Source organism: Electrophorus electricus, chromosome 26, assembly GCF_013358815.1.
Source record: "Electrophorus electricus isolate fEleEle1 chromosome 26, fEleEle1.pri, whole genome shotgun sequence".
Taxonomy (NCBI): Eukaryota; Metazoa; Chordata; class Actinopteri; order Gymnotiformes; family Gymnotidae; genus Electrophorus; species Electrophorus electricus.
The window spans coordinates 7,569,594-7,594,180 of record NC_049560.1 but is presented as its reverse complement, the minus strand read 5'-3'; the positions used below and the strand labels follow the sequence as shown (position 1 = coordinate 7,594,180).

Sequence of the window (24,587 nt, the reverse complement as noted above, 5' to 3'; positions counted from 1 at the left end):
CTGGATATGTGTGTGTGAGTGTCAGACTCCACCATCTGCGTGTGTGGTCCAGAAGGTATTAGCCAAATAGACAAAGCCCCAAGTTGGTGTGATAGGACCTGGTTGTTATATTCTGGCTGCAGCTGCTCTGTGTGTGTGTGTGTGTGTGTGTGTGTGTGTGTGTGTGTGTGTGTGTGTGTGTGTGTGTGTGTGCGTGTGTTTGTCTGAGAGCATGGATATGAGGCTGGAATGCTGCTGACTATCAGTAAGCCCTAGACAAAAGCAAAGAATAGCCTGCCACCACCCACATAATAACATAATCCAGCCCCACCTCATACCATATGGACAGTGTAGTCCATTCCTTTAGCCTAGAACTACAGCACTGACAAATCTAGAACTCTTTCTCAGAATAGTTTTAAAAACATGTTGGCGAGAGGGGGAGTAAACATTGAAAACCCCCGAATTCCAAATCAGTCAGCCCTCATAGAAAGGAAATTCACCTAAACTTACTTTTCATGGCTGGGCATATATTGCTTGGCACCATCTTACTCTATCCAAAATGTACACTAATTAGATTTGTAAATTTATGACACCTTTCCCTAAAATGCTACTCTTTATGGACTTAATAGCTGTGATCTATGGCACACTGAAGACAGTTCCTCCAATCAAGGTGCTTTAAGAGAGCAAAAAAAAAAGCCAACGAAGACATGATTGTTGGTTTCCTTTAAGCACAGTCACAATTTAATATCTTGTTTCAAACCCATTCTACAGCACTTTCAATTCAGTAAGAAAGCCGATTTTCCCCAAACTGTCAGAGCACAGAGCTCTGACAGTGGGAACACACACGCTCATTCCCACAACAGGGACTAGGAGACGTTCATCCTTCCAGGAAGATACAGGGTGTCAAAGCAGCCAAGAGCCTCACTCCAGCAGAGGAAGTGATCTCATTGACACTAGCAGGAAGTCCGCTCCTTCGGCTACCACGCTCCTAGTCACTATGATTGAAACATCTAGCTCACTGACATTATGGAGGATAGGGAAGACTTCTGATACAGGGAGAGGGACACATTACTGAACACGGACATGGATATGTAGATATATGGATATACCTATAAAAAGCATGCATGTTTACAAAGAGAGATGCCGGTCCAGTTGGCCCGGCAACAAGGCATTCAGGGCTGTGAAACACATTGGAACTGGAATGTTAGTACTGATGAACACTAGGGTGCGCTGCAGAGCAAAAGATAAGGGGTCTGAGGTAAATGTAAAGCTCACAATGCCGTGTGAGTCTGGGCGATGGTAAAGGAAGCCCCTAATAGCTGCTCCAGAGTCAGCTTTTGCTCGTCTGCCATATTGGTGAAGGTTGAGGGAGCTGCTCCAAGATCAGGACTTCTGTGCAGACTAGAAAGGTTCACTGACGCCGCACCGCACGGCTTTGTGGATGGGATGGGATGTCTTTGCAGATGGGATGTCTTGCGGTTCATATGGACACACAGGTGTGTCTGTTTCCATGAGTTCTGTCCACCTTTGGCTCGCAGTCAGAACTGTAGTAGTGTCAAGGCACGTGCCAAAGATTTCCCACGGAAATCTTACCAGAGTAAGTGCAGCTATGTAGACATCATTACTGCCATTATGCAAGGAACGCACACGTGCCCACACCAACACACCCGTGCATTACGAATCGGTCCTAAACAAATACCTCCAAACTAGTGTGGTAGTGCCAATGAAAACGCATAAGGCAATATCATACTTCTTAATAAAAACAGGTTAATGTATGTGTCTTTACAAAGAATAAATGAATAAAAATTAAAAAGTAAAAGTAAATTAGCCAAAAAAAGAGAGAAAGGTTAGCTTTTGTTATTAGCACACGTGCTAAATTTCGGAAAGCAGGCATGATGCTCAGGGGACATACACTCTTGACGCTACAAGGAGGAATGGCTAGCTGCAAAGAATGCATTTTAGAAAAGAACCTGTTGCATGACAGTTTGGATAAATTAGCACCACAAGTATCCTTAATGAAATCAATCCTCATAATACATGAACAGGTATTACATACAGACAGGACGATCACGTCTTCCATTAATATCAACAAGCAATATGCCATTAACACCAGCTGATGAAAGGTAATGACCAATAAAGGGAGAAAAAAAAAAGAATTAAAAAAAAAAGCTTTGGCATGCTGATATTTTTTACACTGTGATAGGCATCTTTCGGATCTGGTTAAACTGGTTGAATTGCCAATTATCATTCTGTGCCACTACATTTATTTTCAGCTTCCATGCCGTTCGATAGTGGGGCTCTATGCTGTGTGACTGGGCTCTGAGGGGTGCGTGGGTACGTGGTGCCTGAAAACCTCAGCAGTTTCTTAGTTTACAGTCACAAGCATCATTCACAAGCAATAACTGCTGAACAGGCTGACTGGACTTTGTATAGGTCTGGCTCTAGCAAACCGGTCATTTCTCTGTGGTCCTTTGTCCCTGGGTTGTGAGAGCAGAGGCAGTGTAAGTTGGCTCCCATCCTACATGACCCCCACATCGTCCTACATGACCCCCCCCATCCCACATGACCCCTTGGACTAATCGCAGAGTCCTGCTGCTTGCACGAATGCCATCTACCTCCGAGAAAGATCAAGGCTGTTGAGCTACTCACATCAGTGCCCCACACATTACAAAAGCAGTTATTTTATCAGCCATTCATTCGAAAAGGCCTGGGATTTAACTGGACTTCAGGTAACATCAAAAAGCAGTGGACACTGATTGAGCATGAATACTGAACACAAAGAAAGTAAGGCTCACAGGGAGAGAATCAAATCATGTACTCATTCTGATTTTTCAATATGAAAGACCCCTCTCTTTAAAATTAGTGACACTCCACGAATAATTCTCAGAATAAAGAGGGCCACTCCCAAATAGACTCATACGAATGTAAAACAAAAGAATGCAGAATTGACCATAGTGAGGGAACAGAGCAAGCATGTGAGTGTGTGTGTGTGTGTGTGTGTGTGTGTGTGTGTGTGTGTGTGTGTGTGTGTGTGTGTGTGTGTGTGAGTGTATATGTAAGTGTATATGTGAGTGTGTGAGTGTATGTGTATGTATATGTGTGAGTGTAACAAAACACATGGTCCTGATAAGAGGCTTGTTCTGTAATTCCACACAGCATGTGTGTTTTTATGCCAATGTGTGAGACAGAGAATTCAAATGACAGCACCATCACAAATGCTGGTGCAAAAGTGCACATGTACACACACACACACACGCACGCACGCCACTTGAAATCAATACATGGCTAGGCTTGCTCACCACTGATATCCAATAACATGTGGCCTAGTATTTAAGTGTAGCATGTGTTTCTGAAATCCCATATTAACTTTAGTGCTTCTTGCAGAATAGCAAGAATATGTTTTTGCTCACAGTTTGATCAGTCGTAATGTTGCACTCTGGGAGGACTGTTCTTTCCCCTCCTAGTGTTGTCCACTTTGGAGAAAGATGAAATGCATTAGCAGAACCAGAGAGCAACTCACACGCCATGCTTCTGCAAAACAAGGAGCTTGAGAATCCAACATAAAATAAATATATATTAAAAATAAATGATTCATATATATTATATGCTTACAGAGATATCTGAGTCCTTCATATAGAAAGGTAAGACTACAAAACTCATGAATTTGTGTAAGAGGTGAAAGCTGGAAAAGAGGAAGGGGGGTGTTGACCGATGCTTGGTAACGTAAAGCAACAGAGCAACAATTAAACCTGCAAACCTGTTTCTGGAAGGTGTGGTTAACAGGTGCCACTAGAGAGCATTTGCCTGCCACAACAAAATCAAAGCAAAAAAGAAGCACTGGAGGCTGAAGAATGCAAAGGAAAAAACTCAAATAAAAAAGTAAATTCTGAAACAGGTACAAATGAAGTAGGAAAACAATAGCTTTCTATCAAAAGGTACAAGACGTTGCTCCTCTCTGTTTGCGTTGGTGTTGTTTTGCTTGCATGGTGTCACGGCACACCGTTGGGAAGAAGGGTCCCTGTGGGACAGTGTTCCTGCGTTCACATGATGGTGCAGCACTTACAGGGCTGCTTCTCTTTGACGCTGATGTCAGCAGAGGCTACCTCAGGCAGGCTTGCATCTGCTGCTACCTCCTGGGCCTTGGCTGGCTCGGCGGGGCCTCCATTCGGGGGTGCCTGCTCCTCCTGTGCATTGCTGGCTGTGGCCTTGTTTTCTCCATCTTCAATGACCACGAGCTCAGCCGTCACAGTGGTGCTCTCCATCCCAAGAACCTTCTTCGTTTCATCCTCATCCTCCACGTTCTGGTAGCCCATGAACACCATGGTGACGGGGTTCTCCGCACTAGCGGTGCCCACCTCCGTGGGTGGGGCAGCCACAGCAGGTTTGGCCTCCACACCCGTGATCTCGACAGGGGCAGGGACAGCCGCCAGAGCTGGGGTGACCTCGGGCTTCTCTGACTTTGAGACTTTCTCCACCTCCTGTGCGGGCGTGCCATCCTCTTTCATGGTGACCTCGTCAGCCTTGTGAATGAGCTCTTCCACCTCAGAAGAGCTCAGCTGGTGGACACCATTGGCCACAGTCCCGTCCACAGTGCGTACCTCATGCACCACTGTGAAAGACAAAGTTAGGTTAGGATCAGTTAGGCATGGCAAGCTAGGATAGATTCAGGGGTCAAACCTTATTCATGCCCTTCACTTTAAATTTGTCATAGCAGTAATAACAATTCATAATGCTACACCATCACCTGGCTGTTTTGCAGTAATTAAACTGGATACTGAAGGGATACCACAATATTTTTTTAAAACCAAGTTTATCATGAACCGCTTTATACCAGTGGCAATGGGTATAAAAGTCTTTTCTTGAGGTACATACTGTCTAATAAGAACATAACAGATAACACAATTAAAACATTATGTTTTAAACATTGTTATGACAGCCTTCAGTGAAGGGAATGAAGAAAGCACTCAGTGGCCATCAGTGGAACACTAGACATTTGTTGAGAAAAGTCACTGGAACTCACACTGGAAGTGAACATTCAGTTGCCCAAGGCTCAGCCAGAGGCTGTGCAAGCATTAGCATACAGAGCAAACAGGCTAAGCAAGGAGGACACGCCATAGGATTAGCGCCTGTTAGCATTAGCAGCTAGCAGCGTTAGCATGTTTGGGACAGATACTTGAAAAACACGTTTTTAACGCATTTTTTGTTTTTGTAAAAAAAAAAAAAAAAAAGGAAAAAAAGCATTGCTTAGATTCTTAAAAACCTGCACATCAAATGAAAGAAAAAGAAGCAAACTTTTAAATACTATTTGATGTAGCTACGAGCACATATTACTGAAATAATCGAAAAAGGGTGAGGAGGATTTCCCATCCGACTGAGTGGAGACAAACACCATGCCTACCAACTACCGCTGAAGATCAGTACAAGGGGCAAATAATGATACAAAATGAAGGAATACATTTTATGGGAATTACAATGAAAAAAACCCCGCAAAACTGAAAATTGGCGTCTATTAAGCCATGCTGAGCTGAAATTGTACCTTTACGAGAAGCTGCTGTTAGGGGTGTTTGATTAATTAGTCATAGTTTCAGATCGGACAAGCTTTCAGACTGTTGCACTACTCATTTTGTTTTTACTGAATACTTGATTCCATTAGACAGACTATTATTCCTTTATGTTTTTTCATCTGTCAGTGCACAGTGCCAAGGAAAACCTTTTTTAAAATAAGTGCTTAATTTTCCTTTGACTAATTGTACCTCACTAAAAAGTTAGATTTTGTATTTTCAGTGTAGGTTAAAACCCACTGATACACAAGAAAGAGTTCTGCATGAACCTTTTTGCATAGTTTTCAAAGAGGGTAATTTTAGAAGGCACTGTTGTTTCCTCCCCATGGAAGCTTCCAGATGTTCCAGAACTTGCAGTTCTCGTAAAGCAGCCTCCAGTCTAAACCCGCCTGGCATCCCTGCTCCCTGCTCAGTCACCTTTCTGTTCATCCTCATACACTTTGACCCCATGTTGAGAGAGGTCTTTGGGGAGCAGGGTGCTGGTGGACAGGACTTTGGTCATGCCCGTGGCCAGGTCCTTCTCCACAGTGATCTCTACGGAGTACATCGCTGCGCAGCCAACCAGAGGAGAGATTAACATCCTGGAAAGGGGTCACTCTCATTCTCGCAAAAAACATTCAGCCGTGCATTTCCTGTCTGACCCTGCAACTCTGGGAATATAGGGTTTCCATCTCCGAATGATGGTTCAGTTCTTTATGTGTGACTGCCTGAATACAATACCACATCAGCCATGATATGAAAGTACAGAGGTCAAATTAACACCGACAGCATTTATTTACTATACTTCCAGTAAATATACAGGGCTGAAAAATACCCTTATTACTTTTAGAGTACTATAATACAGGAATCATAGTGAATAGGTCACAGAAAGATAAATGTGTTGTAGGTTGTAATCATCACTTCAATTACAGTAGTACTGCTAAAGGACCATTTTCTAAAGGGTGTTTTGTTAAGTATTGTGTTCTGCGAGTTGCATGCCGCCATGACAACAGTTAAAAGAGCAGCACCAAGGTAACCTTTTCAAAGGAGAAGTGCTGCCATAGCAACTTCACAATTTTCGAAAGAATCTACATTGAAATAACTTTTCTAACAACTGTCATTTGACTTTTTAAAATTTCCGTCTGTAAATGGGGGATAATTTTATATAAGTTTCACTGTTTGCTCACATTGAAACACACACATACATGCAGACGAAGACTGAGACGACAGAGACAGTTAGGGGACACAATATTAGATGAAGGAAATGCAAGTCGTAGTTCTATTATGGAAGCATAGTCCACAGCGATAAAGGACAATATTTCAAACATTCGAAAGACTTCATCATGAGACACTGAACAAATTAATAAAATGAATAATGCATATATAAATATTGTATATATGCAATGTAAATAAACATTTTTTAAATTTCATCATCCAAAAAATTACAAGAGCACAATTGTACCTCTCCATGCGTTAATCATCAAACTGTCAACAAACAAAAAAAAACAGACCAGATATCTACAGATTTAGGTAAGATGAATCCTGCAGCTCTGTGGCTAGCCTACATTTTGTAAGGTTTTAATTTATTCTTAATCTGCGCATCTCCTGCCCTTCACCTTGAGGTCATTTCAAATTAATTAAAGTCTGAGAGTGAAATTTGCCACTTCTTTAAAATCTTAATGAAGCCAGACACTGAAGGCCACTCAGTACAACTCCTATAGACACACAGGTACTGTTGCTGACACGACACTGTCTCTCCCAGGGAACACACGGTCCTTTAAATACAGTGTACAGTCAACATGTAGCTCAGAATTGAGATTTTAATAAATATCTTAAGGAAACGCAGTGTAGAGAGGAAGGTGTTAAGGAGGTGTCTTCACAGCAGCTAAAGAGGACAGACACTCACCTGCTCTCAACATGTCACAGTCACCTCTGGATTTCTCCAGACGAGGGCTGACGTGAACTTTGATCTCTCTGACCTCTAATGAGGGTCATGAAACACGGACATAAGGGGGAAAAGAGGTCAGAGTGACAAAAGGTAGATGTCAAAGGGCAGGAGGAAGGGCGTAGCCATGCCGTGAGAGAGGGACTGCTGATAAAGGCATAGACGTAAGATTTAATTTGGCTGAACTGAAACCTATAATGAAAGGTTTATTTGGCTCTATAAAAAGCCACAATATCAGTATGACTGTGTGCCACTTCAAAACTTTCCAAACTCAAATTCTGTTGGGAAAATGATACTCGTTTCCACTCCAGGGTAACCTATAGCCAGTGTGTATTCCTACCTGAGGTGAAGCTTTCGAATCAGAGAATGTTGCAAGGGTTCAAGAAATTGACAACACTTATTTATCTCCCACAAAAATTTGAAAACCGATTAATAATTAATTAGTGAACATGCAAGCAGGGTGGAAAGTATTGATAAGGACTGGCAAAAGCAGTTTACCTCGTACAGTGTCTACCAAAACCTGCGAGAGAGAGAGAGAGAGAGAGAGAGAGAGAGAGAGAGAGAGAGAGAGAGAGAGAGAGAGAGAGAGACAGTGCAAAATTATAATTTCTGTTTTACTCCAGTGAATCATTCAACATGCTTGAGACTATTAATGGCAATGTCATTATTTCTAATAAATGTGGGGTAGCTCTTCTAAGCAGGAAGTGTGTAACAACGCATTGAAACATCCAGTATATGAACCATGCAGATAGCACACAAGACTGAAACGCCCTCGGCTTTCACTCTACGCTGCAGGAAACTGATGATGAAAAACGCATTTTCCCGCCTCAAGGATTTACTCATGGGCTTAGACATAAGCTTTGAGTCAATTGAACTAAAACCAAATGTTTGTCATGTTCATGACTAATTTAAAACCTCTGCGATGCTAAATCTGGCTCCTCCTTCACTTAGCTTCATAGGAAAATGGATAGGTCTGCTTCTGCACTTCTGCACTCTGTGCACACAGTATTTCATACGAGGCAGGCCTACAGAGATTCCAGATTAGTGGAGCTGCCCATAGTGAAGGAAGGTTTACCAGTAGGTTAGGTTCGGTGCATTTCTCTCTTCTTTATATGTAATGAACTTGACTAATTAGTGTGGTTTAAAAAAAAAGCTAACTGGTAACTGGTGCCTTACTGGTATATCTACACATTAGATCATGTAGTCTGGGAACTAACAACAGTGTAAAGATCTGCTTGCAAAATCAGCTTATGAACCTGGAAGATAAATCACTTGCCGAGACAAGAAAACATTAGATATACTGATGCAGTCTGATGTGGATATTGATCGGCACAGGAAAACACAATCAGAGGCCATAATTACAGTTGTGAGCAGACACTGAAATCCCTCATGAAATGGCTGAGCTTAGGTAGTGAATATTTGCCATTAAGGTCAATTGTCTGCTAATTGTTTCGCTTTATCCAGTGTGTCCCTAGTGATAAATAAAAATCTTCTACAGAGAACAATAAAGTCCAGTGTACATATGCAGAGAACACATTAGCTTTACTGCCTGGCAAGGTAAAAAAATCAGCAATGACAGGCCTTCTCGTGGACATATATAATCACGAATCCTTATAGCGAGCCCACTGTCCCCAGTTCTGCCTAGTCTTATGACTGTAAGTGAGTGAGTGTGGTGGTGCTGCTTTGTGTCTTCACAGCAGTGAAGGAGAGAAACTCACTTTGTTGTCTGTGACATTGGTTTCGTCTTGCTGGGCAGCATCTGACAGGCTTTCTTTGGTGGATGTTGTGGACACACCTGTCTCCAACTCCTCCAGTTCCTGCTCCAGTCTAAAGTTCAGGGGAAAAAAAACACCAGTGGGTTAGGGATTTTGCTTCATAACCTCAGACTCAATAAGGTCATAGGTACGGAAACCCAGTACCTAAGACTGAAGTTGTAATACTGAAGTTGTAGTACTGAAAAACCATTTAAATCTTGGCAGTATTGAACTAGTTAATGAGAATCTTGCAGATCCCCAGTACAAATGGAAGAATGTCTTTCAAAAAGGTCAGTGCCTCTAGGCAGTTTTTCCATTTGGACAGATCAAAGCTTTGATTTGAACTGACAGCAATGCTGATGATTCCTTTTATGAGTCTCTTTTTTCACCCTGGGTCTTATTGGGGACAGTAGCTCTTCAGCATTGCCCATTCAATGACATGCCAGTCTGGAGCCAAAGTTCAGCTCTGAGCTTAGCCTGCCACAGCACAAGAGGAGGAATTTAATCATCAGGGATGGAGAGTAACACTGACCTGCCTGCCAGCAAAAAGACTGATGGCACTATTTCACTATCAGGAAAAAAAGACAAATTGGATAATCAAGAGCTTGGCTGCTGGGTCCACTGTCTGCTGATAGATGTAGCTTCAGAACCTGTGCCTCAACATTGCCAGTAGAACCAGAGACCTGGCCGTTAATATGGACCTCCATCTCTGACTTTTTTTGTCTGCTGACAGGGGGAGTAGTTCAACACAAACACCCACACAGACATTTCATACTTGATCTAAGCACCTCAGAATAGCTTCCTCAAGTCCTTTTGTCTTGGCCTCATCCTCTTGAAGTTGTTTCTTTGCTTCATCTTCCTCCGAGCCAGCAGAGGGCGCGCCATCTAGCAGCCATCTCTCCCTTAATGCCTTTGACTGCAGGAAAAACAAAGTTACTAGATAATGGATATAACAAATTCTAAGGTCACAAACATATGCCTTACACAGCCTTAGTTTTGCCTTAGTTTTAGATAAATCTCTTTGGTTTTAGATCATGACTATGTTTACAAACTGAAATGATCTAAAATTAAATTTAGCAGCAGTTGGTGCTATTGCAACCAATCTGAAATATTCTAAGATTTAAGTGCCCATTAAGGACAACCCAATCTCATTTCTATGGCAACCTCTTCATTTTTCCTGATTGACCAAGCATGTAACACTGCATGCCTAATTAACCTAGGTAACTGGCACTAACATGTATTTGTCAAAGCTTGGTAGTGTGTTGCTATACAGCCGATCAGACTTTGGGAAATTTGCCACACCCTTTGGCTCCCTGAGTTGCAAGACTGACACCAAAGGTAGGATAGAGCCGCATACTAGCGATTGGTTGGTTTGCAGTGCAACGAGGGGAAGCTAATGAATCCCCTCCTCACCAAAACAAGCCATTAAGAAGTACAGATGCCAGCTGAGCCCTGGTCTTCTGAACCACCAAATGTTCCTGTGGGACAGCCATACTGCTTACAAGGCAGGGCGCTTACAGTAGCTACTAAGTGTGTTAGCGTTAAACTGATCCATGGCCAGCCCTTGCAAGCCTGATTTAAACTATCATAATCTAAATATGTGAACTGGACACTGTTCACCAGCTAGAGGAGTCTATTCCCCTCTCAATTTGCAGCCATTTGAACCACTGGTTGCTGAAAAGCACTGGCAGCATACAGCCATTCATTGAAGAGTAATTCTATGGATAAGGTCAATCAGCCATTCAGGGCCAGCACCAATCATGGATCTATCTCAGTTCGTGTAAACCAGAGATTGGCGTTGCATAATATTCACAGCTCTGTACTCACTACATGAAACCAAACTGGGTATGATTCAGATTGCAATCAAAACTGCAATGCAACAATCTGGCATGTTATTAGCATGGAGTGACCATGTGTCTTCTTTTCCTTGGGCATGTTCTCTTTTTGGGATCTAAAAATGTGGCCGGCCTAGATTTCCTCAGTGCCCAAGATGTCTAGGATTTGGCCTTTTCGCACGACATGATTGGTCGATCATGTACACGCCCTGCACACAATCACTGGTCACAATGCTTCACAGAGGCATACGGACAGAGAGAATACATGAAGTTTACCTTCTGTATGATATTGTGTATGGTGCCTTAACAAGGACTAAGGCCTAAGAATTCCCAAACACAAACAAAGAGACAGCCATTTTTTTTTTTTTTGCAAAATCCATTTTTGTCCATGTACAGCACTGGATGTGACAAAATAATTTGACATAAATCAGTCTCCTTATGCTCACACCTCACTGCCTGCACTCTGATTAAATGATTTTTAAGCTTGTAAGCCTGAGAAAAACTAAAATATAAAAACAAATCTGACAGGATTATAGATGTGAAGTGGCCAGAGTTTGGGTGGAAGTCTGTATTGGATTCCAACATAGACACTGATCTTCAGGATACTATACCTGGGTACATCAGAACTACTGAAAAGTGTCTACTGAAGTAATGGATTTTCATTTATTCCATGACTATGAAAAAAAAAATGTATAATAATAATAATAATGTATAATAATTTTATATATATATATATATATATATATATATATATATATATATATATATATATATATATATATATATATAAAATTTGTTTTTTTTAACCTTATATGTTTTATTTTATTTTATTTGTATCGAAGAGCTGAATGGAGAGGAATAAGATTATCTGGTCATATGGGCTCTGAAGGTTATGTACATAAGTCTAATAAATAAATTAGTTAAATGTGGTGTTGTATACATGCTCAAGCTCATCAACTTTTTTTAAAAACGAAAATTTGGTCACCTTATATTACCCTATATTAGCAACATCAAATTTTATTCATCTAGAATACAAATATTGGCATTATCGGACAAATTATGTTTTAAAATTGACGATCTGGAATTTTGCAATAGGTGCAATAGTTTTTCTGAAGCAATTATCAGGACAAAAACATGTTGAAACAAATATTAAAAACTGGCACACAATACACAAACCAGAAAATTGGAACCAGTGCACGTACAAGAGAATACTGCACTTAGTCAAAATGAACTGTGTGTTTTGGCCACAGCTCATTCCCTGGGGGCTTCTTGGCATAATACACAATGCGTCTCCGGCCACAGTCATTCCTGCCTCTCCCAGCTGTTCCTGATCAGGAGTTTATAGATGTCAGTCTGCTTCCTTGCACAGGGCCAGTAAGATACATCTAATATGTACACAATATTTTACATTTTGATTTATAACTAATAGCCCTGCAGTCTGTTCTTGGATGAATATTGGTTTGTAAGCCACACTTCACTGATTCCAAAATATGTTTTATCATCACATAAAAGGTTTCGTTTTGGAGCATTTTGATGCATATAGTTAATTCTCTGCCTTTGAGACAATGAGTGGTATTGGAGGCTGTACTTAATATTCCACACAATTCATTCAGCCCTCCCAGAAGAACAGCTGGGTACTCTGCAGACCCCTGCAGCGTCCATGCTGACAGAATGAGATCTAAAATAGAAGGCAGAACATCAGAAGCTTCCCAACTCGTATCCTGTGCTTAACCATTGTTCTGCAATAGGCAACAAGAAATGCTTTTCTTCAAACAAGAGTGATGACTGAACATGATTGAAGTCTGGCTCGAGGGCAACAGAACCCATATCCCACCACAGCATCACCCTGCAAGCCAATTAGGTTCATTAGCATCCTGTGGTAATTAACTCCTGGGACATGTGGGATTCCTTTAATGAGTTCATACTCATTAACTAATGTTTTAGAATGGAAGCACAGGAGCCAAACGACATCAGCAGAGTGGCCTTCTGTGTGTGACTGAGATGTGGGTGAATTAAATACACCATCTTCCCTTTTGCTACACATTAAGATTTTAGATCCACAGGATCTCTTCTGGCGTGTAGTTGTCGATACCGTAAACTTTATATACATGTTCAGTGTACAATTTGTATAATGTATTAATGTAGACAGTACAGAAATACAGATAATAACAGAATGGCAAAAGTAAAAAGCTATGTCTGCTTTTAAAGGCATTAGTACTGTTTGTGTCCACATATCAGAAATGAATTATATACAGTTAAAGACTCCCTAAGGCCCCTCTCTATCTAAAAAGGCCTACTGCCCACTGTGCATTTGTTTCACTCTCTCTCTCACTCTCTCTCTCTCTTTTCTCTCTCTCTCTATATAGACATTTTGCTGACTGTGAGTTCTGGGCTCCATGGAAACTGCTAATAGAGAGTTTTTGGATCTTATCTCTGGCTAACACAGCAGAACTCCCCCTCCGCTGAAGTTGCTCTTTAAAGTTCGATAAGTAGCTGTAAAATACAAGAAGAAAAAAAAATCTTTTCCAAAAGCAAAATTAATTATATGGAGTTTTTGTTAAGCATAGAACTATATCAACAAGCAAACAATGGAAGGGTGGTATTATCTATGGAAAAAATAGCAAGCAAATAAAAAAACTCTCTGCATCTCAAAAACGTCCCAAAACTACAAGCACCACAATGAGGGGTCATCGAGACCCATTTAGCAAAAGGAAACAATGTCCCCTTCACATGCAACAGGATGTCTAATCACCCCCAATCCCCACCCATCCCAGATTCTTCTTCTTCCTGTGTCTGACGGATGAGTGTCCTTGGCTTGGGCTGTTGCCTCCAGGACAAAAGTGTCTAAGACCCAGTCCTCTCTTATGGTCCCGGACCTCCCGGTTGCACTGTACTGAGCCCAGCAGAACCCCCACTGCCACATAAAACTTTCAGGACTGGCCTTAGTTTTGCCTGCCAGGCTGCCAAAAAAGGAGCTGTTTACTGGCATAAGGCAGTAATGCCCAGTAAACAGGCAGCCTTCATAAATAAACAACTAAAAACAACCGAGAGTAAAAGGCGTCGATAATACTATGGATTCACCTCCAGCAAAGTAAGGTTGTAGTGGGATTAAGCATTAGCTGCTCAGATGCCAGAGGAAGCTCTGGTGGAGCCCGTTATTGCTGACAGGACACACCTCGAGGTCACATTCAGTTCAGACGAGAAAGGTCCCATGCACTGGCGTTCTTTGGTGTGTGTTTAGTGGCAAGTGGCAGAAGGTCTTACCTTAAGATGCTGCAACTGCCTGCGCTCGTCCTCCAGCTGCCGCCGTTTGTTCTCTATCTCTGCTTGTCTCTTTCTCTTCTCCTGAGAGCAACACATGTTCACGTTTCAGCGTTTCAGCTTCGGGCAAGCAATGCGCTTTGCGTATGTCAAGAAGTTGGTGGAGAAAGTGTGCAAAATTAAAAAAAAAAACAACTCTGTTGAGCATCAGTTAAAGACTGTATGCTGTTATAAGCAACCAAGCAAATATTCTTTCACTAGTGGTGATATTTCCATACACTTACATAAACACTATATGAACAAATGTATATGAACACCACACACTGACACCTGTATGATTGTTGGACATCCCATACTAAAACCAATATTTAGTTGTCCCTACCATTGTGAGTGTAAGAACCTCCACTGTTCTGCATTGGCTTTTCACAAAATTTTGGAGGGTGTCTGTGGGAATTCATACGTATTCAGTGAAAAGAGTATTTGTGATGTTCCAATTCATCCCATAAGTGTTCACTGCGGTTGAGGTTAAGGCTCTGTGCAGGCTACTGAAGTTCCTCCACAACATACTTGTCAACCCATGTTTTCATGGACCTCACTTTGTGCACGGGGTTACAGCCATGCCAGGATAGGAAAGACCTTCCCCAAACTGTTCCCACAAAACTGGATGCATATACTAGTCTAAAGTCGCTTTGCATGCTATAGCACTATTACTCTTCATTGGAACTAAGGTTCCTAGCCCAAACCCTGAAAATCGGCTCCAGATCATTATACGTCCTCCACCAAACCGTACTGCTGGCACTCGGCATTCCAGCAAGTATCTTTCTCCTCATATTCTTCTATCAGGCTTCCAGATAGTGAGACATGATTAATTGTTCCAGAAAACACATTTCGACTGCTCTGGAATCGAATGGCAGCAAACCACACCACTCCAGCCTTCACTTGGCTTTGCACACAGTGATATTCGACTTGTGCAGAGCTGTTTGGTCATGGAAACCCCAATGCACACTTCTTGTGCTGATGGTGCTACCAGAGGCGGCTGGGGCCTGTAGTGAGCGAGGAGAGGCCATTCTTACATGCTACGTGCTTCAGCACTTGGCAGTCCTTTCAAGCTGTCATTGTTTGCCACTTCATGGCTGAGCTGATGTTGCTCCTAGACACCCACGTCTCACAGTGATAAGCACTTACAGTTGATCAGGGCAGAACTGTGTCACTTCTGGCAAGGGTGGCATCATATGACAGCACCATGGTTAAAGTCACTGAGCTCCACGGTATGGTTATGCTTTTGGTTTTAAACATTTGCTAGCAATGGCTGAAACACCTGAACTCAATAATTAGAAGGGGTGTCCAGATACATGCCCATAGAGTTTGTATACCCCACCTCACTTTGAGCCTATGCGGCACCACTACTGCTGGTGTGTTAGCGTACTTCAAACAGAAAGCTTTTATGTATTTGTTGCATCTTTGCAGTCACACAGATCGGTGTGGCTGAGGCTCGTTGTGTCCTTTTGATTCCTTCCTGTAGTCTGAAATGTGAGAAAAGGCGAGAGAAGTTGGGGGTGGTGTGTAGACATATAGGCCTGGTTGGACTTGGCCAAAACAACGGGGTGGTACGGACCCCTCAGCAATATTGATATGCATGCAGAGGTCACTGTCTGACCTAGCAGAAACCTGGGCACAGTAACAAACATCACCCAAAAGCACTCCTAAAGCAGTCCTAAAATTTGTGTAGATTGACTATTAAAGACCAGAGTTAATTTTTCCTCATTAGTTAAGATTAATGGCAGGTTTTGGGAGGGTATAGGCTAGATGTAGGTGATCTAGAGAGTTTCTGATGTTGAGATTTGTGAGTTTTCAAGGTGGATGAAGTCTGGATGTCAGCAATGGTTAGGAGAACATGTGGTATGAGCATCTCACTTACTGCTATAGCCTGGAGTCGCTCCTGCTGTGCCAATGCTTCAGACATCCTGCCAGCAAGAGACAGTGAGACAGAAAGAGAGAGAGAAAGACGAGACAGGGAGAAAGACAGACGCATAAGTGAGAAACATCTTTAGGTCAGCAATGGATTGAAAAGGAACTAATCACACAGGCGGTCTGAGTTGTTTTCACGGCTGCATCCGGAGTTTCTCTGCAGTTCCACTATAGGTTCAGAGAATGGGCTGTGGGGGGGGGGATTAGTTCCTTCCTTTTGGCTAAAGCCACTCCAATTTCTTCAGTTTGCACAATATCACCCCACCCCCCTAAATCCACATTTGCATTCATTCTTTCTTAAGAATTCATGCTACCTCCTTGACAGCGATTTATACAGTACACTGCATATTTTATATTAGTACGAAGAACACATGCACTCAGGTATCCTTCAGCCCAGGAATGTGGAATAGATTTTTGCTCCAGTGCTCTCCAGTACTTTTTGTTCCTCCAGGATGTAATTTCAGGCACATGTGAGGTAAACGTGTGAGAAGATTTACGAACCCTTACTAATCACATGCTCTCATACAAACCAGGGCCCTGTGACTGTTCACATCGTTTGAGACTCATCAGTGTCCCTGTTCGATGTGCAGCTTTTTTTACGATGTTTAACACAGACACCGAAGGACACAGCTGCTATATCCAGATCATGTCCAGCTCATGCTAAATTAAGATGGCACATTCCTGGGAGAAGGGACACAATGAGCCAGGCAAACGATAAAAGTTGGACTCTCGTGAGAGTCTGATCATAACACCTTACCATTTTGTAAATGGGGGACTGAAAGCAACTATGTGGAGGTGGCAACATTTCTAACAGCATGTGTTCCTATATTCCTGGTTTACTCCGATCCTGAAAGCACAGGGAAGCCACTGCACTGCATGGTTCAACAAGCACTCAATACAGCCCCATCTCTAACTCTGGGACATGTGGAAGTGGGAGTTTTTTCATACAAGCATCAGCTCCACTAATTGCACCTACAGTAAACCAGCTTCTCTGCCTCAGACTCGGATATTAACAATTAGAGGATAAACAAAACTGATCCCAGATCTGGAGACATCCTCATTTAACACCCCGCCAGTCTTTAACAGCAGATGTACACACCCCCTCCTGCCTTTCTGGGACAGTCTGCTGCACATTTTCTAATAAGTGTCGATCCAGGCTGTCTGTCTCCTGTCCCCCGAGTCACTTGGAGTGTGAGGGCACAGGGAAGTGGGAGTTTGAAAGATGAGGAGGCCTACCACCAGGGAGAAGAAGAATGTGTGGATTCTGCTCCCCACCAGCCCTGCTGCCCAACACCCCACAGACCGACATGTGTTTCCTATCCTGATACCCCCCCATCCCTGCTACACACACCCTCACCCCCCCTCGACATATAACACACACCACTTGTACAAACAGGAGACAAACCCGAATGAGTCTGAAGAAATCTGAATGCCATTCCCACTATGCTGCAGGCCTACTAATGTATCTGAGTCGATTAGTAATATCGTTGCTGTTGTTTTTTGGGATGAAGTTTACCCCTTTCAACTGCCATCAGCTGGTCAGCAGGAATCCCAGCAATCCCCAACAACTGGCCGTGCCATCTGTAACCAGGTGCTAACAAGTTGCCTGGTGTATGGTTCACCTGCGAGGTTTGCTCTCTGCTCCAGCCCCACTGATATGACAGGATGCAACATGAAGCACTGGTTTGACGCGAGACAACGCACACCCCTGCGACATCCAATGGCCTCGAGCTCTGGCTGGCACACAAGAGACGCAGGACAGCCCGTGTTCTGTGTTCTCATGGACAGGATTAGTGGCTCAAAGTTGCGCCGCTGAATATTATGAAACTGCTGGCGTGGGTGCCGCCAGCATCTTGGCCAGACATTGAGCTTGAAGTATAAAGTCAGCTGCACATTTAGGGTCATTCGGTAAAAGTGATCATATGTCTTCCAGAACATTCCAGAACACTAATTCTGCTGCATGTCACATGCTTAATGACTAACAATGGCAGGACCTCAAGGCTAGAGTGGTCACCAGGCACAGGGACACCATTTCTGTAACACAATGTGTGTTTTAAAGTTTAATCTACAAACTCTAATGTGTGAGTTATTGACATCATGTCTGTAATGTTTTGAATTAATTAAGGACAAGACACTGCACCATTATGGAGAAAGGCTTATGGTTAACATGTTATAAATGAATAATATTGGAGACTTGCATGTGTGTGTCCTGTGTTGTCTGCGATGACCTTATATCCAAATTTTCAAAGGATAATGATAATTACCCTACAAAATCGCTAAATCACAGCGAGTGCAAACAATGACAGGACCTCAGTGCCAGAATTGTAATCAGGACTTTACTACACTATACAACATAAATCGAATGCACCTTTTGTAGAACGAGTCCCATGAAAAGTTGAAATATATTACGGTATGTTCTCAGAAATACCTCCCGCCTCCTGCGATAAAGCCGAAACGATACCTTACTGCTCCCACTACACACAACAGTGTCACTATCCAGGTGGAGTTAGCTCATCTATTTGACAAATGTGCAATGAAAGAGGGTCAAGAAGAGGTAGGATTTCTCACCTTTTCCCGATCCATGCTTAAATTATACCTTACTAGGTATTATGATCATCATTGCAGTTGATTGATCCTTTTGCACTATATTGTAACAACTAAAGGTTTATATCTGCTGGGTAGTGACAGAAATCCTGTTAAAGAATGCAGTGATATTTTTGTTTCCTCTATCTATATGGACAGGACAGCTGTGGATCTGTGCTCACATTTCAGCTAGTTATCACTACAGTAGCCCCAATAGAAACTTGCTGTGGACAGAGACATTGGCAGAGCAGTGCCGAACCCTACTGTGCTAACTGCACAATTACGAAAGATGTTTAAATGATAAATATATGGCCCTGCAAGAAGTCTACAATGAGGCCATAACTGTTCCCACATCAGAAGTCTCAGTGTGAGACCTCCATACTTGTTCAGAGTGATGATACCCTGTGCTGTTATTTCTGCTCTGCTAAATAATATAAATAAATGGCTTTCATGACTGTTCATAAGTACAGCAAACAAACTTGACATGTGACCCTGCAATAAAAATGTGCAACCCAAAAGAATCTTATTTAAGATCTTTTAAATTACATTTTTAATTTGATGCTTTCCTTGTTAAAGGTTCCCCTGGAAAAAAAAAGAAGAATCTGGGGCATTTTTCCTCTTTTCGAAATCATTTCAGACATGCAGCTGAGCTAAAACAGATGTTTTTCCGCTCAGTTGAAAAGTACTTCTCATCAGGCCTCCAACCTGAACACAGCCTTCTCACTTCTTTCCGTGCTTATGCGGTTAGATCATTTCATACCTTTCGGCTGGCCAGGAGCAGATTTCACTGCAATGGCTGGTGTGACCGTGGCTGACGGAGCGTTGGTGGGTGCTCTGAGAAGAAGCACGGGAGACAAAGAGTGGCTTTGAAAATCCCATGACCGCTCAGGATTTCTCGAAGTTAGGAGGGGCATTAAGAGGTCGTGCCAAATTTCGTCCTTGAGACTAATTTGTGTGCTGACAGCATTGCTCTGAGATGTGTTAATATGGCCCGTATCCGGCCTGCTTTAACTGGTGAATGCATGGGACATAAAAGAGGGTCCTCGGGAAAATCGCAGCATGGGCTGAAAGCTAATAGGGACCATTGGCTGTTTTTGCTCTAGTGTTTTACAAGAGCCACAAACTGTAGCGGCTCATAAAACAGCCTCGTTAACAGTAGCAGGGGTAAGAACATGAACCACCGCCCATCTAATTGACTTAGCATGTGTGTGTGACCCTTAGGTTGAATTAAATGTACATGGTATATTAGAGCAGACACAAGGTCTATCTGTGATTTGCTTAGATAAGATTCCAGGTAAAAATAGTAGGGGTATTGTGGTTCAAGACTCAGTCTTGGTGACTTGTGGTACATGATCTTTTTAATTTAAATGCTGTTAGCAATATTTCTTTATTTAAAGCGTCAGACAATACTAAGGACTTGCCAGAGTTTTTAATTGTCATCAAACATCCTGAATGAAAAGCTTGCCGTTCTGCACCTCCCACGCTCCCCGTTGCTTTAATTCGCCCACAGGTATGCCCGTACTTGACGCAGCATAAAGTCACTGAGCAGAACGGTTAGCTGCCGCATGTGAGCTCATGAGTAGGTGCCTTGCCCTGGATGAACTCCATTAACACTGGTGCCAGGAAGTGGAACAACCACTGCTCCTACCTGTCAGCCCCAGGGCTTGGTGTGGAGGAAGAGCAGATGTGTGGGAAGTGAGTGCACTGGAGTGAGCCCAGCGCAGGCAGCTGTGATTGGCCAGTGTTTTATTAGATTGCTTGATTGCATGTTCAGCAGTGTTATTGTGAGCTGCTTGGTGCTCTGGGTGAATAAGCTCAACTGTTTCATCTAGAGGAGTCATTATTATTATGAGATGATTTAGATGGCGTGCTTGCATTCACCGCTTTGTCTCACTCCAGTCTGCAGTTGAATACCCTCAGTCTAATGAGTCATATCTTAATAATCCCTTCCAAAAACAAACAACCATAACACAATAAACATTACTCAAATGTCATCAGCATGAGCCTTACTGCATCGCTGTTCACTTTAGCATTTAAGGAGAACAAGCCAGAAGCCAGATCGCATGATGCATGAGGGCCATCATTTCCACTGTGTAAAAAACCCAAGGCATCATGTGACTGTCTCCGAGCTTCCTTGGAGTACATACGATCGTATTGTTTGTTTCAGTTAGTAGGGCTTTTGGATGACTGCCATATTGAGTGCATATTCAACACCAAAACCTGCTCGATACAGAGACTGTGCCATTTAATGATGATGCCTTGTGGGTAAAAATACCCCTGCGTACGATTACTCACTAGAAAAGGCAATTGCAGGCTAACCCTGGGGCATTTGCTAGAGCCCACTGATTTATACCTCCATTCAAGGCAGCCTGTGACTCAAAACTCAACGCTGTGGTGTGATCTTGGGTCAGGCCCACAAAAGCATCCAGAGCTCCAGCACACCCATATGCTCCATTTAGATTAGGAACCCATTCAGCATCCAAGAGCTGGATTGCTGGTAGCTGCTGGTTTGAGATATTAAACCACTGGGAGCATGTGGGCTAGACGCCACAAGTCCCAAAGAACTGCCCTCGTATGTCATTGTATGGCATTCTCCATCAACACTAATAGCATTCATCTCTGCTACATACAAAAAACTAATGAAATATAAAGTAGTTGTCAAGAGTAGCCTATAACAGTAAGCCACTGTATCACTGTAAGATATGTATCACTTTCATAGTTAGACTTTTATTTGGATTATTTCCCTTTACTGTATGTACATGGCAGTTTGTGTGCTGAGATAAATCACAAGAATAAATGGAGATTTGAGCAAGTGGACAAAGAGAAGACATAAAATTAGCCAAAGATTGGTGTCATACTTCATGTTCTTGAGTTAAACATACAGAGTAAGAACACTGGAGTACCTTAGCCTAGTAACCTGATTCCATCATCATTTGCTTCGCTGGTTCTTTGAGGACTGTCTGATCATGTAAGAATACATTACAGTGTGAACACATTGCTTTATCAACAGCTTTAGTAGTTTTGTCTTCAGCATCCTCTCCTCTGGCTTTCAGCATGTCTCTCACATGTGACTTTGCCTCATTTACATCGTTATATATTCTTATGAACTCAACAACCTTTTGTCCAGCTTTTCCATTTAAACTGACCAGTCAAAGAATTCATCACAAAACCACTCACAGAGGTAGAAGCATATGCTGTTTCTGTAGAGAACCCACAAACTGTGTCCAAAGAACAGGAGTCATACACCATTAGTGGGATAATACAAATCACACTATAACTGGTTGTTTAATGTAACGTCAGCTTTATCTTAATACGCCATTAGGAACTGCATGGTTTGAAGCTCTGAAGCCCCTCAGCACTTGTGAATCCATTTTGCACAGGAATGGGCGAGGGAGATTTTAGCTGAGGGGAAGTTAGCAGGCTAAGTACTAATATGTTAAGAGACTGCCATCATGATTTGATGTCTGATCTGCCTTTGTGAAGTTCATTAACATTTGCTCCTTTAAACATGAAATGCTTTCTCTAAAAGGGACTACATTGACGAGAAATTATCTTGAAAACATTGCATTTCCACTAAGAGCACAGCGTGCAGTAGGAGTTTAATAATCAACGTAGCCTCCGTGAATATGCAGATGGTTACAGCAGGCAGTGCTGAGCCTAAGGTAGTAATGACAACCCTTTTGGGGTTGGGAGAGAGATTGCGAACAAGGCCAATGAAATGGCCCCTTCACTCTCGAACAGTTGCTCCAGGAATCCCAGCAAACGGCCCTGCCCATATCAGATAGCACATGCTTCTCCAATACCAGTGGGGACACTCAAGGCACTGGCTGATATCCTCAATATATTCACAAACTATTGCCACAGTTAGTTTGGAAACAGCAAAGGCAGCATGTAATGTGAAGCCTATGAAATGCAAATCTCATTTTTATGGCTGGAAAATATAACATTATCCTTCAAAGTGTATAGGCTGCTTTTTGTTTAATGGAATACTCTTAAGATTTATTTCCATCAAAGGCCTTTATTGCTTCAGACTGTGCATCCTATAGCGCAAATCTTCTTCAATGAATCACTGTGTTCGTTTAACTTAAAGAATTGACCCTAAAGCAAGTTCAAAGGTACACAAAGCATAGCTAGAATTGGAAAAATCTACTGAACGCCTCCTGCTATTTTTTCTCACATTTAGATCACTGATGATGAGAAGTAGGGGTCAGTTCAATTTTGACTTAATGAAATCCGCGATCTAATAATGAGCCAGAGCCATGTCGGAGCAGCTTGTTTCTGTCAACACGGCGAGAAAATGAGCGCCTGTGCAGGAGCGGTACTGGATTCTCCGCACGCATGCACGCCCATCTCTGGGGCAAGAGGCGCAACCGCTTACACCTACACCGTTATACGATACCGCAGCACAAAAAAAAGAGTCAATATCGTGTCAAAATTATACCCTGTAATTCTTCAGCGGGACCTACACGTTGATGAAGGTAAACAGCAGCGGCCGTATTGATCCAAAAAACAACATGGACACCGTGGATCACAAAATGCGTAAAATGGCTAGAGAACAATAGCGGTGATCATGCAAAAAAAACAAAAAAAACAAAAAACAAAACAAAACAAAACAAAAAAACTTAGGAAGCCTAATCAGGAAGCTGGGGCAGTGTCTACCATTCTGTTCCTCTATGTTTGATCCCATAACCTTCCGACACCGCTGCTGACCGGTGCGCGTTCCTTCTCTTTATTATACTGGCGCATCCAAAGTCATGCCAACACACCGAGCGAATGTTTCGGATAAACATGTGGTTTTATAGCCCACTACCAAAAAGGTTTCTAAAGAGAAAGTGAGCAGCGTTTTTGCATGCACCAACACTCCACCGACGAAAAAGAATCGCGGTGTGCTCTAGCTCAGATAAGAAGATGGAACCGCAGGTGTGGCATCGGAAGGAATTTTTTTTAAGGGCCCCACATACACGGTGGCCTTACAAAGGGGAAAAACAATAACAAGACTTACTCTGCAGTGTCTTTATTTTTTCCGAACTGTTTTCCGAGCGTAAATGTAGCTTTTCTGCCGTGTTCTTCTGAATTTCTTATCAGAGGAGCGAAAGCACCAATTACAGTCGGTACCCTCTCCCTCTGGGTGACCAGGGCAAATTTGGTGGCGCCCCTCTCTTCTGTCTGCTGCTAGCGTAGGGAGCGCCTCTCAACGCTACTGATACGGTAGTTTGATCAAGTCGGAAGACTATTCAGTGCAGCTCATGAAGTACAGGTCTCTTCATCCCCCTCATCGACAGTGTCCTGTCCCTTTTTGTCCGGCAAGGGTGTCTGGACTTCAGTTTCGATGCATTTCAGTGGATTTCATCCGCCCCAGGTGATAAAAGGCAAAGCTCTCGACGCCCCCTTATGGACGTATAACAGTTTGTGGAACCAAGGAAAACGTCTTCGGGCGCAACACTTCGAGACATTTACCTCGAACCTTTATCGACTTCAGTCATAAAGCCACAGCCTACTTAAACAGGCACACGCAGTCGTTAAAACACTGTGATTTAGTGTGTGCGTCCGCTCCGACATATTCCCTACATTTTATCCAGGTGTATTTTCATGCATTAAAATAATTGCATTAACTTCAAGATAATTAATTGTATAACTAACCTAGCATATCATACTTTATGACATTTGTTGCGAAAGCTAAACCGCACTAGACAAGCACCAGTGCAAACATGCGCAGCAACAT

The 24,587-nt window shown here is 42.6% G+C and overlaps 1 protein-coding gene across 4 annotated transcripts; it reads right to left on the bottom strand.

The window, feature by feature from the left end:
- Positions 1–690: 690 nt before the first annotated feature.
- Positions 691–24,587, bottom strand: palm1a (paralemmin 1a). Of its 4 annotated transcripts, XM_026996645.2 has the most exons (9): positions 23,868–24,587; positions 16,233–16,278; positions 14,318–14,398; positions 10,007–10,134; positions 9,183–9,291; positions 7,963–7,984; positions 7,426–7,500; positions 5,958–6,089; positions 691–4,588 (listed from the first exon to the last, which is right to left on the bottom strand). In XM_026996645.2, the coding sequence occupies exons 2-9, from the start codon at positions 16,275–16,277 to the stop codon at positions 4,020–4,022; spliced, it is 1,161 nt and encodes a 386-aa protein (XP_026852446.2). In that variant the 5' UTR covers position 16,278; positions 23,868–24,587; the 3' UTR covers positions 691–4,019. The 4 variants fall into 4 exon arrangements, with proteins under 4 accessions (XP_026852446.2, XP_026852460.2, XP_026852452.2 ...); XM_026996659.2 differs by lacking the exon at positions 5,958–6,089 and having other exon boundaries at positions 23,868–24,586; XM_026996651.2 differs by lacking the exon at positions 7,426–7,500 and having other exon boundaries at positions 23,868–24,586.